This window comes from Dipteris shenzhenensis, chromosome 18 (assembly GCF_047967505.1).
Source record: "Dipteris shenzhenensis isolate YYH24624 ecotype China chromosome 18, Dip_SZ_1.0, whole genome shotgun sequence".
Taxonomy (NCBI): domain Eukaryota; kingdom Viridiplantae; phylum Streptophyta; class Polypodiopsida; order Gleicheniales; family Dipteridaceae; genus Dipteris; species Dipteris shenzhenensis.
In genome coordinates, this window is record NC_141613.1 from 33,097,567 (window position 1) to 33,114,391 (window position 16,825).

Below are 16,825 nucleotides of genomic sequence, written 5' to 3' on the forward strand. Positions count from 1 at the left end.
TTTAACAAAAGTGTAACCACAGCGCTACCTGGAAGGCAGTACTAACAAATGAACTAAAAATCAATCATTAAGATGTGTTCAAATGAAAAATGGATTCACAACATACAATTTACGTACCATATGAAGCGTGAAGTGAATTTGAAGCCTGCACTTTACAGAGCTGATGAGGCAAATCTCTGCGTACTCTAGCTTATTTAGATATCAAAAAGCAAGGAAGCCAAACCTAGCAATCGAGCTCTAAAAATAGAGTGATGCGTGGCTCAACGAGAGCTTGAATTTGCCATTGATAGTCTAGACGCCTAATCAGAGTTGACTCTTCTGGGGTGGCACCGTGGAGTGGTAAGTTGTCACTCCTAGCGGACCTTCATTTTACACTAAGTTTGTCATCCTACTTCCCGCGCCCACAAAGTAGGCGCATTGGGTAGGCAGTGTGCCGGCCTGTGGGTAGGCGGTGTCTAACCACCGTGAAACTCATCCACACATTTTTGCCACTTGGTCTGAACTCTGTAGGCATTTCATATATGTGGAAGCCTCATAATTCCTTTAGTTCTCGCCCCATGAACATGTATGCAGTTTGGGTGGATGCCCCTTGTATCCCGGGAGGGATGAGAGCTATCAGATTCATGCTCTGTAAAGTTCCATCTCTTTACGCTCCAAATGAAGCTAGTGGTCGCTTGGAGTGTTACCTCTCAGTCACCTCCCAACAGCCACTTATCTTGCGTTAACAATGACTTAAGGGGATCGGGCAAGTCTCGAAGATTCCAGTTGATGGTAGGAGATCGACACTCCTGCTGGTTGGCAGCTCATCTGGCTTCCCCCCAGGACTGTGGAGCGGTGGCGGAGGAATGTTCGCGTTCAGGTACTCTTCTCCTTTACTGTATTTCGCAACGGCCCAAATGAGAAACCTCTGGCAAAGATTTTCATGGGTAATTTACCCGCTGTCCTTGGGCGACACCCACTTCTGGCAATTGGTTGTATTTCGCAGGTAGTTCAGGGACGGAGCAAAAGAACATTACGGATCCCTCTCAATTGTGCGACAACCGAGAGAGCAAAGTAAGTGTGGGTCGAGCCTGAACTCAATGATTTGCACAGATAAATCTTTAGATTAGCTAGACTTACAACTCTCTTGTGAGTCTTAACATCAAAATTTTTAGATTTTCAAGCATCCTTCAACGACTACAACGTCAGCCACCACCATCAATGTAACTCAAGGCAGCCAACCAAACAGCATGCCTCAGCTTACCAAGGAGTCGCTATGGATAGACGGCTGGTATAGTCCAGGTTGGGTTAAAGAAACAATCGAGAAAAAGCCCAAAGCATCCACTGCACAGGCCCGCGACCTTGGGTTGATCGAGGAATGTGGCAAGACTGGTGTCATAAAGATGAATACATCTGCAGGACAAGAACTGTGCGGCTGGGAAACGCTCAGCTTAGCGGAGGCACTCACGTCCATGGAACGGATGTCCCTGCCGCTTTCAATTCAGAATCTTACATGCATTTTGCATAAGTGCAGAACAGCTAGAAATCTAGTGTATACCAAGCGCTTGTATGCCTATATGTGCAAAACTGGGCTGGAAGATGATAAATCTCTTGGGAACTACCTCGTCCCAATGTTGATTCAAGTTGGAAGCATGTGCGATGCTCAGCAGGTTTTTAACAAGTTGGTTGATCGGAATGTGTATTCTTGGACTTCTCTCATCAGGGGTTATATCGAGTGTGGGGATTCCAAGCATGCCCTCAACCTCTATCAGAAAATGCAAGAGAACTCTGTACACCCTAGCAAGTATACCTTCGTGGCTGTACTGAAGGCTTGTTCTAGGCTGAAGGATGCAGAAAGAGGCCGAGAAATACATGCCGAGGTAGCTAGAACTGGGCTGGAAAGAGATCTTTTTGTTTGCAACACCATGGTGGATATGTATGCCAAATGTGGCTCGCTTGCAAAAGCACAAGAAACGTTCGACAAGCTGCCAGTTCGAAACGAGATCTCGTGGAATGTATTAATTGCAGGATATGCAGAGCAGGGGCTTGGTCGGGAAGCCCTGAACTGTTTTGAACAGATGCAATTGGGGGGTCTCTCTCCAGATGCTGTCACCTTTATTTGCAGCTTGAAAGCGTGTGGCAGCACAGCAGCCATAAACAAGGGCCGAGAAATACACACTGAGATTTCCAGAATGGGGCTGGAAAGAGATATTGTGGTTGGCAGCGCCTTGGTTGATATGTATGCCAAACATGGCTCGCTTGCAGCAGCACGAGAAGCATTTGACAAGCTGCCAATTCGAAACAAGGTCTGCTGGACTGTACTCATTGCAGGATATGCTGAGCATGGGCTTGGTGAGGAAGCACTAAACTGTTTTGAACAAATGCAACTGGAAGGGCTCTCTCCAGATGCTGTTACATTTGTTTGCAGCTTGAAAGCTTGTGGCAGTATAGGAGCCATAGACAAGGGCCGAGAAATACACCTCCAGATTTCCAGAAAGGGGCTGGAAAGAAACCTTGTTGTTGGCAGCACCTTGGTGGATATGTATGCGAAATGTGGCTCGCTTGCAGAAGCACAGGAAGCATTTGACAAGCAGCCAGTTCGAAACGAGGTCTTGTGGAATGTAATAATCGCAGGATATGCAGAGCAGGGGCTTGGAAAGGAAGCGCTGGCCTGTTTTGAACAGATGCAAATGGAGGGTCTTTCTCCAGATGCTGCCACATTTGTTTGCAGCTTGAAGGCTTGTGGCAGCGTAGGGGCCATAGACAATGGCCGAGAAATACATGCCGACATTTCCAGAAAGGGGCTGGAAAGAGATATTGCTGCCGGCAGTACGTTGGTGGACATGTATGCCAAATGTGGCTCACTTGCAGAAGCACAGGAAGTATTTGACAGGCTGCCGGTTCGTGACGTTGTCTCGTGGACTGCACTGATCGCAGGATATGCTGAGCAGGGCCTTGGTGAGAAAGCTCTGCACTGTTTTGAAAAGATGCAACAGGAGGGTCTCTCTCCACGTGCTGCGACATTTGTTTGCAGCTTGAAAGCTTGTGGCAGCATAGGAGCCATAGACAACGGTCGAGAAATACATGTTGAGATTTCTAGAAAGGGGCTTGAAAGAGACCTTGCTGTTGGCAGCACCTTGGTAGATATGTATGCCAAATGTGGATTGCTTGGAGAAGCATGGGATGTGTTTGATAAGCTGCCAGTTCGAGACGAGGTCTTGTGGACTGTATTAATTGCAGGATATGTTGAGCATGGGCTCGGTGGGGAAGCGCTGTACTGTGTCGAACAGATGCAACTGGAGGGCATTTCTCCCGATGCTGTGACATTTGTTTACAGCTTGAAAGCTTGTGGCAGCATAGGAGCCTTAGACAAGGCCCGAGAAATACATGCCGAGATAGCCAGAAAGGGGCTGGAAAGGGATCCTGTAGTTGCCAGCACCTTGGCAGATATATATGCCAAATGTGGCTCGCTTGCAGAAGCACTTGAAGCATTCGACAAGCTGCCCGTTCGAAATGAGGTCTCATGGACTGCACTGATCACAGGATATGCTGAGCATGGGTTTGGTGAGGAAGCATTAAACTGTCTCAAACAGATACAACTGGAGGGTCTCTCTCCAGATGCTGTCACATTTGTTTGCAGCTTAAAGGCTTGTGGCAGCATAGGAGCCATAGACAAGGGTCGAGAAATATATGTTGAGATTTCCAGAAAGGGGCTGGAAAGAGACCTTTCTGTTGGCAATACCTTGGTGGATATGTATGCCAAATGTGGCTCGCTTGCAGAAGCATGGGAAGCATTTGACAAGCTGCCATTTCGAGATGTAGTCTCATGGAATGCACTAATCACAGGATATGCACAGCAAGGAGAAAATGAAATTGTTTTCCTTATGCTGGAGAGGATGAGAGGAGAAGGGATAAAGCCAAATAGGGTCACATTCTCTATTGTTCTAACTGTATGCAGTCACACGGGTCTACTGGATAAGGGCCAGAAGTACTTTGAGGCCATGAGTAAAGGCCATGGCATCACGCCAACTATTGAGCACCACATTGGCATGGTTGATCTTCTTGGACGTGCAGGCCAGTTAGACGAGGCAGTAGTGATGGTGAAGAAGATGCCTGTCCATCGTAATCTAGTGATGTGGCATACGGTTTTGGGTGCTTGTTGTAAGTGGGGTAATGTAGAGCTTGGAAGACTAGCGTTTGAGCATGCAGTACTAGCTGATGAAAAGGCTGCTGCATCTTATGTGTTGATGTCTAACATCTATGCAGATGCTCACATGCAGGAGGAGGAGAACGTTGAGGCAATGGGAGGGAGGAAACAAGCAAGCCGACAGAGTTAGACTTACAATATTGGGATTGTGCATTTGCTTTTGGTGGGGGTCCCAAACCAAAAATATATGTGCAAAGCTAGAAACAAGCATGAAAGAAGATGACAGAGTTGGTGGATTGACAATATTGGGGCTGTGCATTTCTTTTTAGTAGGTCCCAAAATATATGTGCAAAGCTAGAAGATCTTTCTTTCGAAAAGATAGAGGAAGGGTTTGTCCTAGAGTTTCATTGGGCGTTGGATGGACAAAAGCAGTAGAGCCTAGACTGCCTTCACAGCCACCCTAATCCACATTTAAAGCAAATGAACAACTCAATCACCAGGCAAAAAGTATTCATTCAAACTCCTTGTCTCTACACACCTCTGGATACAACTCATACTCTGACCACATTTCCACGGAAAGCTTTAAAAAAAAACTCAAAAAGAACCCAGTGGATTACACAGCTCAAGACAAGCTCTCCTACTAACTGAGATCAAGCTCATAAAATACATAGAAGACCCATGAAACATAAATCCCAAGAAAATGACAACTTCAGAACTGTATAATTGCCATGAACACACTTCGTGACAGCTCAAGGTATAGACAACCATGCATGCTATGAACCCATATTCCACCGAAGAGCTTCTCTTTGTGTATGCATGCTAGTCCAAGAGCATCCCTCCCTTATTCTCATCAAGAAACAGTCCTAGTCATTAGTTCATCTCATACATGTGATGATAAGGAAGTTCTTCACATCACCTCACAGGCCAGCTACTATCAACCATCGTCATGATCATGAATTCACAGGGAACCAGTCTATCAAGTGCAAATAAGCGCACCATGCTTCTAGCAACACGATCATCAACCATCAACTTTAGGATCAACAACAATTAGGGTCCTCTTTCTATTCAGTAACCATCGTTCATTCGATGAAGAAAGCATCCTTTCCCCGACTCTCCAGTAGTGTTATGGCATGCTTTTTTTCTTCGTGGTTCTCGCTTTGCTTCCTCAGTAGCTCTGTCTCTCTTCTCTTGATGAAGACTATCTCGTGGCTTTTCTCCTACTCAAGGAGCACATGCCCTCTGTCGTCCAAGGTACTCCAGACAAGCTCAGTAGAGATGATAGGTCTTAAAAACCCAGCAGCTTCTAGTGGAGGCAATAGTCAACCCCCAATCAAGAAGCTCACAGTAGAGAGCCACGGCCAAAATTCAAGCGCTTCTCACAAGCAACCATCGACCTCTTCAGCAAGATCTCCAGCCACCGTATCCTTCTCCCTGTGCAATCATGGACCTCCAGCAGTAGCTCCCGGTTGTGCCTCTCCAACCAAGCTTCCCCCCCCCCCCCCCCCTACAAAGAATAGCCCCTCTTGCCCAAGAAGCTCCCAGCCCTTGAGCTCGCGTGGCCATTCTCCATGTACGTGCTTCCTCGTCGATCCAGAAGCTCTCCTTTCTTATTACGTAACCACGCTTGCATGCATGTGCTAGCCTTCTCCAAAAATCAGCCAACTCTCCAAGTTTTCCCACAATACTTACACCAAGGCACTTAAAGCACATATTCCAACCTTAGGCTCACCTTTTCCCTTGCACATACACTTCCATCAAAGCCTTTAAAGCTTGATTGCCACATATAACCACACATCCATGACGCCCACACTGAGTGCATGAGTGCTCCCATGACTTCACCACAATACGGAACTCCACTCATGACACTATGAACACTTGGTAAAGGACTACTCTAACGGACATATGTCATCCACGATCAACACCGCTACTCTGGGTACTCGAAAGTTGCTTACACAAGATCTGATTGAATGCCAGCAACAGTAACACAATCATCAACCATCAACCTCAGGATCAACAACAATTAGGTCCTCTTTCTATTCAGTAACCATCATTCATTCGATGAAGAAAGCATTGATTCCTTTTGGATCACCTCTCTCTCTTTATGCATCCAGCTCCACACGACCGTTACTGCTTGTCCAACTCTACTGTCTGCTGCTCCACTTCCCATCTGATCATTTGGGTTTAAGGTGAGCCAAGCTCTCGTGTCGCAGCTCATTATCCCTGGAGTTCCCAAACAGTCGAGATTTCTTCGGGTCTAGTACCTGGCACCCGTCCAGCCAAAGGCCTCTTTGCCTTTCGCCTTGAAGCAATTGTGCACCCATTTGACGTCTATCCAGCCCATACTCTTGCTTCACCACCCCCGTCGCTCGGCCTTCACGTGATGATACCCATCATCCTTTCCCCGACTCTCCAGTAGTGTTATGGCATGCTTTTTTCCTTCGTGGTTCTCGCTTTGCTTCCTCAGTAGCTCTGTCTCTCTTCTCTTGATGAAGACTACCTCATGGCTTTTCTCCTACTCAAGGAGCACATACCCTCTGTCGTCCAAGGTACTCCAGGCCTGCTCAGTATAGAGATGACAGGTCTTACAAACCCACCAGGTTGTAGTGGAGGCAATAGTCGATCCCCAATCAAGAAGCTCACTGTAGAGAGCCACGGCCAAAATTCAAGCTCTTCTCACAAGAAACCATCGACCTCTTCAGCAGGATCTAAACTCCCCTCCCATCATCTGAGATCCTCCCCAGCCACATAGAAGTGATGCTCCTCTGAGTCCAGCCACGGTATCCTTCTCCCTGTGCAATCATGGACCTCCTACAGCAGCTCCCGATTGTGCTTCTCCAATCAAGCTCCCCCCACCCCTACAAAGAATAGCCCCTCCTGCCCAAGAAGCTCCTAGTCCCTAAGCTCGCATGCCCATTCTCCGTGTACGTGATTCCTCATCAATCCAGAAGCTCTCCTTTCTTATTAGGTAACCACGCTTGCATGCATGTGCTAGCCTTGTCCAAAAATCAGCCACATCATCCTTGATTAGCCACCTCAGGTTTGCCTTTTACCACTCTCCAAGTTTTCCCACAATACTTACACCAAGGCACTTAAAGCACATATTCCAACTTTAGGCTCACCTTTTCCCTTGCACATACACTTCCATCAAAGCCTTTAAAGCTTGATTGCCATATATAACCACACATCCATGATGCCCACACTGAGTACATGAGTGCTCCCATGACTTTACCACAATACGGAACTCCACTCATGACACTATGAACACTTGGTAAAGGACTACTCTGACGGACATATGTCATCCACGATCAACACCGCTACTTTGCATACCATGTTGTACTCGAAAGCTACTTACACAAGATCTAATTGAACGCCAGCAAGCACACACACAAGTTGAACATCACACATGTACACATGTACAAGATGAGTTTGGGGTTTTCAAAAATCTTCACACAGTGTCAGGAGACATTTATTGATGCAAGGAAAGTTGGGTGATGTGGGCACATTGAGAAGTTGGTTATGGTGTGTGCATGGATCAATGCACCCAAGGGGACTCTGATATGTGTTGTAAAAAATTCTGGGTTTGTGATGCCTATCTTGTGGCCAGTGCCCTGATATCTAAGATAGAGTAGCTAAATATCCTTGTCTGAGATTGCAAACTGTGTTCATGTCTTCAAGGAAGGAAAGTTACTTTGTGGGCACTATTGGGGAAACTGTGCATCTACTGTATCCCGTGGCTCTGTTATGTGAAACACAAAGCCTAGGCATTGTAAGTGACTCATCAAGAAAAATACATCTTAAAATGGTGGATCCGATGGAATTTGGTAGGGATTCAAAACTCCTATCAAAGTGGATTGGGAGTTGAAATCAGAAAAGAACATCAAAGTGGATGGGATCAAGTTCTAATCATGTCAAGGTTGATTATGAGGAGACGGAATAGGAATGTGACTTTTGAGAGGAGAGGGAGGGGCAACAAGAAAGGTGCATCTTTCGGTGGTGAATTTGAGGGTTATGGTTGGAGACTGAAATGCAAAGAAGAAGATTAAAGTGGATGAGAATCTGAAGCTGATTTTGAGGATAATTAAAACAAGGAGGTTCAAAAGAAAGCACATCATAGTGGTAGACATGGCTGATTTGCTGGCTACATCTAGCACATCATCAGCCATGCAAGAGAAATCAAGCACAAGAGGGGGAATATCATCCAAAGAAATGCAAGTAGCTTAACAACACATAGTAGCACTCTAGCCCTTCGAGCATCCTTTTACCATGGAGACTTCTGGCAATGGATCCCTTTGAGAAGAAGAGTGTCATGGATGACCTTATTGAATCTTTAAATGACATTGTAGTCATATATCCTAGGAGCTCGTCATTGAATGTAGGTGTGTATGCAAATGGTTTTCTACGTTTTGGATTTGCTTACTCATGGCAGCAAAGTAGGTTTCTTTGAGATGTAGTTTCAAAGAGGCAAAGGACCACCTTGCTAAACGAACGAACCTTCAAGGCATTGATGATAAACATTTGCACAAATACAAAGCCACATGAAAGCATTTATTCTTTAAGGGGAAAAACTCCCAAAAAAGAAGGAACTTATGATGCTTATACTGACACTAAATGATGCTAAGTTTCAAGTAATTTATTGACCTGATACCTGACAAATCTTCAAAATGAGCACTTAAAAAGAGTAAAAATGCTTGTAGGGTTTCTAAAATGCTCAAACACTTCAGTATGGATGATTTTGCAAGTTAGTTTATATAGTTATGGCTTAAAGTTTCATCTTTCACATTTTTGGCCTTGCTTTTTGTAGTCGTACTATTGGTAGACTTATTTATATAATGAATTCAAGGCCAAATATAAACTATGTAGTGAGTAAAATGATTAAGTTTTAAGCAGGTGCAAATATAACTATGTAGTGAGTGATAGAGTAGGTTTTCAAAAGGATAAACATTCGTAAGGATTGATCGTTTGGCTCAAATGATTTTGAAATCTATTTTTATTTTCTTATTGTTGTTGAAAGACTATTGAGGTTACTAGGGGAGGGACCTCAATGAGGGTGAGCTCCTTGTAAAGATTCTAGCATTTTGAAAAGGTTTTGGAAAATAATTAAAGTAATTGATATTATACGAAAATCAATTCATACACTTTGAAAATATTTTAGAAATAATTTGAATCAATAAAAAAAGATTTTACTATTTTGAAAGAAGTTTACAATTCTAGCCAGAGGACTATGTTTGTGGGATGGGGGACTCTATCTGTCAACCAACCAGATAACAACCATAGTTAGAACTTAAAGATTGTCATATAGGTGACAGGAATCCAAGCGCCCCCCATTTGAGCCTTGTTATTGTGGTCACATGTGCAACTAAAAATTCATATCAAGAGTATTTTGATTGGTGTGAACAATCCATGGGGAAAATTGAGGGAAAATCTACAAGACTAACTAAATAATCTGTGGTCAATACAAATGGTTTGTTGATTTTCTTGAACCCATAGTAAAACAAAAAATTTGCAAAAGTTTAATAAAATTTTGAAGTGAATCTAACAAACTATTCTCCCCATGATGTGGGATAGCTTCATAACATGACATAGTGTCCAATGTATAGCACAAAAATATGATTTTTGGTAAGTTTATTAAAAAGTCATATTGACTTTGGATAACTTAATAGGCATTTGTATGGATACGTGAGAACACCTAATAATTGTTATGGAGTCTCTCAAAAAACTCTTGGATCCCTATATCGAAGGCTTTAAGGAGTTTCATAACCATAGTTGTAATGTTAGAAAACATTTCATAGTTGTAATATTAGAAAACATTAAATTAAGCATTGGATCCCTATATCCAATGCTCTAAGGAGTTTCCTAATCATAGTTGTAATATTAGAAAACACAAGCATGATATAGCACCTTGACCAAGGAAAATTGCATATCCCTGTGTGGATCTTTTGGTCTCATGATCTCTAGCATAGTCACTATCATAGTATCCATTCAACCATGGATGACTTCCTCTGTATTCTATCCCAAACTGTCTTGTACCTCTGATGTATCTCAAGACTCTTTTGGCAGCATTCCAATGAAATTGCTTTGGATTTGCCATAAACTGTGCTAGTGAACTTATTGCATAACAAATATCTAGCCATGTGACAGTCAGATATATAAGAAATCCGATGAGCTATCTATAGTACCTGTCATTGACTATAGGCTTTTCTGAATATTTTGTAAGTTTCAAACTCTGCTCCATGGGAGTGGCTGCAATCATGCAATCTACCATATGAAACTTCTTCAGGAGACTGTCAACATACTTTACCTGACTCCTCATGAAGGTGCTATCTGAATCTCTCTAGAACTCAATTCCAAGATAGTAGTGCATAAGTCCAAGATCTTTGATGTTGAACTTTGTAGATAATTCTTGTTTCAATTTCTTGATGAAGCTCTCCTTGTTTTCAGCCACAATTAGATCATCTACGTATAAAAGTGCAATGTCTTCCCTTTGAACTTTGTAGTAGAGAGTATGATCTGCGTTGGACTTCATGTATTCTAGATTAGCAAAATACTTGTCGATTCTACTGTACCAACTTCGGGATGCTTGCTTTAAGCCATAAAGACTCTTCTCAAGATGGCAAACCTTATTCTCCTTTCTTGGTTCAGTATAACATGCTGGTTGTTGCATGTAGACTTCCTTGTCTAGATAACCATTGAGAAATGCATTCTTGACATCGAGCTGGTACACATTCCATTTGCTGAGTGTCACTAGTGATATCAAGAACCATATGGAATCCATCTTTGCTACTGGAGCATAAGTCTCATCACAATCTTGACCATATTGCTGTGCAAATCCTTTTGCAACTAGTCTAGCTTTGTATCTTTGAATACTTCCATCTCGATTGTACTTCACTTTGTATACCCATTTGTTTGCTATGGCCTTCTTTCCTGGTGGAAGGTCGCATAATTCCCAAGTATTATTCTTATACAAAGCTTCAATTTCTTCATTCATAGAAGTTTGCCATTTCGGCTTGTCTACTGCATCTTCAAAGTACATTGGCTCTTCTGTAGCCATGATGGTAGTCATAAGAGCATAGTTGGTGGTTTCAACCTGAATTGCTTTGCCTTTTTTAGCATATGTCAATCTGGCTGGAGGTCCGCTTTCCCTAGTAGGCCGTCTGAGCTACTGTGGCTCTGTTTGGGGTGTTTCTGGGGGCAATTCTAGCTCTTCTTCGTCAACCTGTTTTATAGATGATTGAGTAATCGGTGAGTCTATCTCCTGTGTTTGAGGTTTTCCATTTTGATTCCTCATCAAAGATTACATCTCTCAAGATAATGACCTTTCAGTTGATGGGATCATACAACTTGGATGCTATGTTTTGAGATGCTGATGGCTTACTGTAAGCTCAAGGTCATTGCAATCCAGAGTAGCCAGGCATGGAGCACAAACTATGAAGGGATAGTCACGAGTCACTAGAGGACTCGGAGGTTGATGGAGTTGGAGGTCAATTGCAATTGGTTGTTCACGAGAGATGCTTGCTGTAGTCCAGTGATGGCATTATCAGCCATCAAGCATTGCTAGCCAGCTTGCATGATATACGCTATGCTTTGCTTGCTTTGTTATTTGCAGAGTTGGTTGCTAGTCTTGTCTCGGCGTTGTTGGCTCTCAAACAAAGAATGAAGAGATGGATTCTCCCCTTAGAAAACCTGTCCTTGAACGTCACTTTCTCACTAAATGAATAGAGTAGAGACTCTATCACATGAACTCTCTATCTCTCACAAAGTAGGCAGAAGGAAAATCTCTCTCTTTCACACAATGAAATTTCTCAAGCAAGAATAAGAGAATTCTTTCTATCTCACACATAAACTCTCACTTGAATGACAATAGATAGTAAAATTTTCTCAAAGAAATGAACAGAAATATGGACGAAAATTTATCTCAAATGGATGGAAATTTCTCACAAAGGATGGATGAAGATCTCTCACCGGAAGTGGACTCTCATGGAGAACACTCAAGAGAACTCTCGATCTCATAATCTCTCTCGCACTCTCAAGAATCGCAATGCCTCAGCGAAAGGCAAGGGAGCTCTGATACCATGACAAAATATGAAGAGGGGAGAGGAGAAGAATGGAGATGAGGAGAGAGGGCATAGCTAGAGAGCACACCACAAATGACTAACTGTATTTAGTTGAAAATGTAGAATATATACAAACCCATTTAGGGTTAGGGTTAGGGTTAGGGCATCTAACCCTTTCCTTTATAGCACTCTATTGGGTTAGTGCTATGCACACATGATCACATGATGTTGAGCGTGAACTCTCAACATAGATGTCACATGAAACCATAGGACAATAATTGCATGATTCTAAATAGTTTCAAAAATAGTGGGGGCCTTCATATATCATCTTCTTAGGAAATAAATAAATTTTTGGACTTTCCATGGTCTAGCCTGATTTATTAGACCTCTGTATATCTATACCTTACAATAAAATGATTGTTACTTAGGGTGCACATCACATCCAACAACACATACTAATGATTATAAATGGTCAAACTAAGGTGATTATAAAGATCCATGTTACTAAGAACATTTTGATATTGTAAAAAGCATGCCATAGCCATGTCTTCCTGGGTTAAACATATTAATTTAGAGGCAAGTGAATTCAAATCACCTTGAAAAGGGGTTATACATAAAAGCATCGATATAACTATCAATTTTTGGTGGTTTTATCAACTGTAATATGTCACTATGAATTTTCTGATGGCCTATTGAATAAAAATCCTGTATCGATGATTATTTTGATGGTATAGGATTTTATCCAATTATTTTGATGGTTAGGGCTTTTATTTCTAGTTTTTGGGCTTTTATTTCTAGTTTTGTCTCTAGAAATTGATCAATTGCAAATGTTGTCAAGCACCTCAAATGTTAAAGATATTATGTGAATGTGCACTATGTAAGGGTGCCAAAAGTAAATAACTTCATATAGCTAATAAGCACATTTGAGAACCATGGGCACTTTGAACTGCAAGCACATGTGCAAAACAATGAAGAGGTATGAACATGAGAATTTGTACTTGCTAAAATCAAGAGACTCGTTTAACATTTGAAATAAGTGTCAATCTGTGAATATTCTAATTCAAAATGGTGAAGAGGAACCCTATTAAAGATGACAAGTTGCATTACATTATCAACCTCGTGAATCATATTTGAATCAAAACTATTGACATTTGGTAAAAGAAGCATGGGCAATGTAGAGAAGAAGCATGAGGTTATTCCAAGAACATGATCATGAGCAAGATGTTGCAATACATGACATGATATGTGCATATTTTGATCTAGATCCAAGAAATAAACATGAAGAAGAGTATATTCCAAGTGATGGAGAGTTGTTAAAACTACACCTCATGAGTCCTAAGGAGGCTCAATTAAAGAGGAGATAGATACATTGTTATACATGAGATTAACACATCCGATCCTGCAATAATTCTTCTTGTATGAATCTACAAGCTAGCTCTGCATGGTCTGACATAAGTGTCACCTCTCTTTACCAAGCATGGGCAATGTAGAGAACACAACAACACAAAGCAACTATAGATGCGCTTGATAGACGTGCAAAATAGCGGGTGTATCTATAGGCGTTGCTTGAATAGAGAAATTACGAGCACGTCTACCAGTGCGTCTAACAGTGCATCTATTTGCGTGTGTATTGACGCGTCTATTAGCGCATCTACACTGAGAAAATACGGGCCCATCTAACACTGCGTCTAATAGCGCGTCTATTTGTACGTGTATTAGTCGTCTATTAGTGCATCTACATTGAGAATTAGATGCATATTTAGATGCAAAACAGAGAATACAAAAAGTGAGATATTGTACATCACTGCTTTCCAAACATTGCCCATGATTACCAAAGCACATAATTTTAACATTGCCCATGATTACCAAACCCACATATACAAAAATTAAGTGAGGTGAGGAGAATGAGACAATATGTAAAATAGTTTTGCCAATATCAATGATGGGCTACGGTTCAATCTCATCCTCAATGAGATCAACCCTTGCCAAACTATTTACTTCAAAATCCAAACAAGTGTTTAGATCTACAAATACATTTAACCCACTACTACTTGTACTACTCATGTGCTCATTAAAATCAGCATCACCAATGGTAGGCTCGTTCTCATGGGTAATGGCCTCAATATCTCTATCTCCTATCTCATGATCATCCTCCTCTCTCGTATCACGGTCATCATCACCTCCATGGCCATGATCATCCTCCATATGCTCCATATTAGTAAATGTACTATACATCACTTTGGAACGTGGCATGATAGGTATGACATGCCACCATCTATTATTATCCACCATTGGTTGATAGACAACCTAATTCAAACACAAATACAATCATCTTATTTTCCTTGCATCGAAGGTATCAAGTATTTAAAAGTGAGTATTTTTATATGTGTGTAAAGTATCTGTTCACATTGTTGTGGTAGTACTAGTGTGTCCTTACTTTGCCAAAACTTTGTGGAGTCAATAGTTACAAAGCCACTTGCATGGCGTTTGATTGTTGCATTAGGGCCTCTTTCCATAACGTCCTTAAACCACTTTACATCCAAAACATACACAAAGGAGCGTCGAAAGTCAAGCTTAATAATATCTTGGATTATGTCACAATAATCATCCATGGCTCCATTGGCTCCCTCAAAGCTAGCAATGACGCCGCAATCTTGTGTGTTTCTCTTATCATCAATCCGTTCTGTTCGAAAATGCTTGCCCTCACACCATATAGCATTGAACATAGTGCACTACACCAAGACAAAATCAATTAAATAAGCAATCTAAATTATTGAAAGCTCCTAACTTATGCATAACATTCTATATACTGACCTTGCTCATGCATCCCCTAGCATACTCCCATTCTTCCATTGTGATATGCATCCCCTTGTCTTTCTCCGCTTTCTCCATTTCGTCAAGTAGCCAATCCACCTGAATATCCTTTGGAAGTGCTATTAGATACTGAGGGTATGGCACACGAGATCCGTGGTGTGTACGAAAGAGGGCCCTTTCTTCTTGTCTTCTTGCCTTTGCATCCTCATATCTTGTTACCCATCTTTTCATCACATCACTATTAAGCACGCAATAGAGGTTGATATTATTAAGCAACTCTGTGTTTATTACTTTGTTGTGTCCTTTCCCTTGAGGCACAATAGAGGTCATCCTTAGGTCTTCATCATCTTTCCATAATCGTGGGAGACAGCTATCCACATCAACAAGAAACTCAGAAATATATACAAGTGACTCTTGTATCAACCAACCCTCGGCCATGCTACCTTCGGGTCTTGCATTTTGTCTCACGAAACCCTTCAAGGTCTTCATGAAGCGCTCGAGGAAGAACAACCATCGTGCATGTATAGTACCGCATATAGCAATCTCATCCACCAAATGCACTATGAGATGTAGTTGGCTTGTGAGAATAGAACGTGGAATTGTCTCCTCCACTAAACAAACCACCTCCATTGACATAACTCGAGTATTCTCAAGCATGGTGGGATCTATTTCCTTTGAGCTCACATACCTAGAAATGAAAAAGTACACCATATTAGTAATATGAACACCTTGCATGGAGCATTGATACGCATCACGTTTTGTATCATGTAAAGTACCTCACAAGCTTGCCCATCTTGTAAATACAATCCTTCATGTCCTTCGATGCACTACTAGAAATGCTAGTAGGTAGTATGAACTGAACACACGAGGAATGGTTGATTAGTTGCTTCTAATTCACTCACAAATTTGAAAGGAAAAAGATATTATGCACATAAAATACTTATTGGAGCATCTTGTGCCAATCATGAGATTTCAAGCCATATAATTGCTCTACACCTCTTTTCTTACTCTTTGTAAAAACCCCCTTCAAACACCTCATGCATCCAGTGGGAGTACGAATTGTAGTAATAGCGCACTTCACTGCCAACATCTCTAGCTTTGATAACCTCCACGGTGCATGAGGTAAAAAAACACGTCCATTTGGTCTCTCTTGTGGCCAAGCTTCACACATCCTCCTTGTGGTACGTAGATCCTCCCTTATGCCTGCGGAATCTCGTGTCCCATTCAAATGTTCCCAAATGATAGATGCCACATTCTTGAAGATATGCATGGGATCAAGCAGGTGATTGAGCTTGAGGTGGGATCAAGCAGGTGATTGATCTTGAGGTTGGATGCGAGGGATTATGGGAAAATGTCGCAGAACCTTATGAGGCACGTCCAAAGTTTTGAAATCTGCTCTATATCTTGCCTCTCCACAAGTAGGACACTCTCTTGCATCCTTATGTAGTCCACGAAACAAAACGCAATCGTTGACGCATGCATGGATGCGCTTGTAATCTAATCCTCCAAGAGAGGTCACATGTTGTCTTGCCATATCTCTTGAGGTCGGTAATTTATTCTCCCTTGGAAGCATTTACACAATAGCTCGCACGTGAAGACCATAAATGAGGAAAAGCATTCGAGTAATTGACCCATAGCATAATTCACCATGTTTGCAAAATAGACTTTAAAGCTTACTTGAGTAATGCATTCAAACTTGCATTGCTCCATCCATAGATGGTTTGCAAGTTTAGTAACTCAAGGGAGGCACGTAGAACAGAGAATGTGCACCCCTCAAATAGTGGAGTTGATGCTGCGGTAAAAAGATCGTCCTGCTCCATGCTATCATCCCTCC

The 16,825-nt window shown here is 42.0% G+C and overlaps 1 protein-coding gene across 1 annotated transcript; it reads left to right on the plus strand.

Moving 5' to 3' along the window:
* The first annotated feature begins 637 nt into the window (after nucleotides 1-637).
* LOC147891136 (pentatricopeptide repeat-containing protein At2g39620-like) lies at nucleotides 638-4,619 on the plus strand. Its single transcript, XM_087389998.1, has 3 exons — nucleotides 638-859; nucleotides 986-1,053; nucleotides 1,155-4,619. Exons 1-3 carry the CDS (start codon nucleotides 658-660, stop codon nucleotides 4,314-4,316), a joined length of 3,432 nt encoding a protein of 1,143 aa, XP_087246124.1. The 5' UTR covers nucleotides 638-657; the 3' UTR covers nucleotides 4,317-4,619.
* Nucleotides 4,620-16,825: the final 12,206 nt, after the last annotated feature.

Excerpts from the sequence above, each read along its gene's own strand:
- LOC147891136 (XM_087389998.1), top strand. The coding sequence starts at position 658 with ATGAAGCTAGTGGTCGCTTGGAGTGTTACCTCTCAGTCACCTCCCAAC. Across the intron at positions 860-985 it reads GGAGGAATGTTCGCGTTCAG|GTAGTTCAGGGACGGAGCAA; the intron begins GTACTCTTCTCC and ends TGTATTTCGCAG. Across the intron at positions 1,054-1,154 it reads GCGACAACCGAGAGAGCAAA|ATTTTCAAGCATCCTTCAAC; the intron begins GTAAGTGTGGGT and ends CAAAATTTTTAG.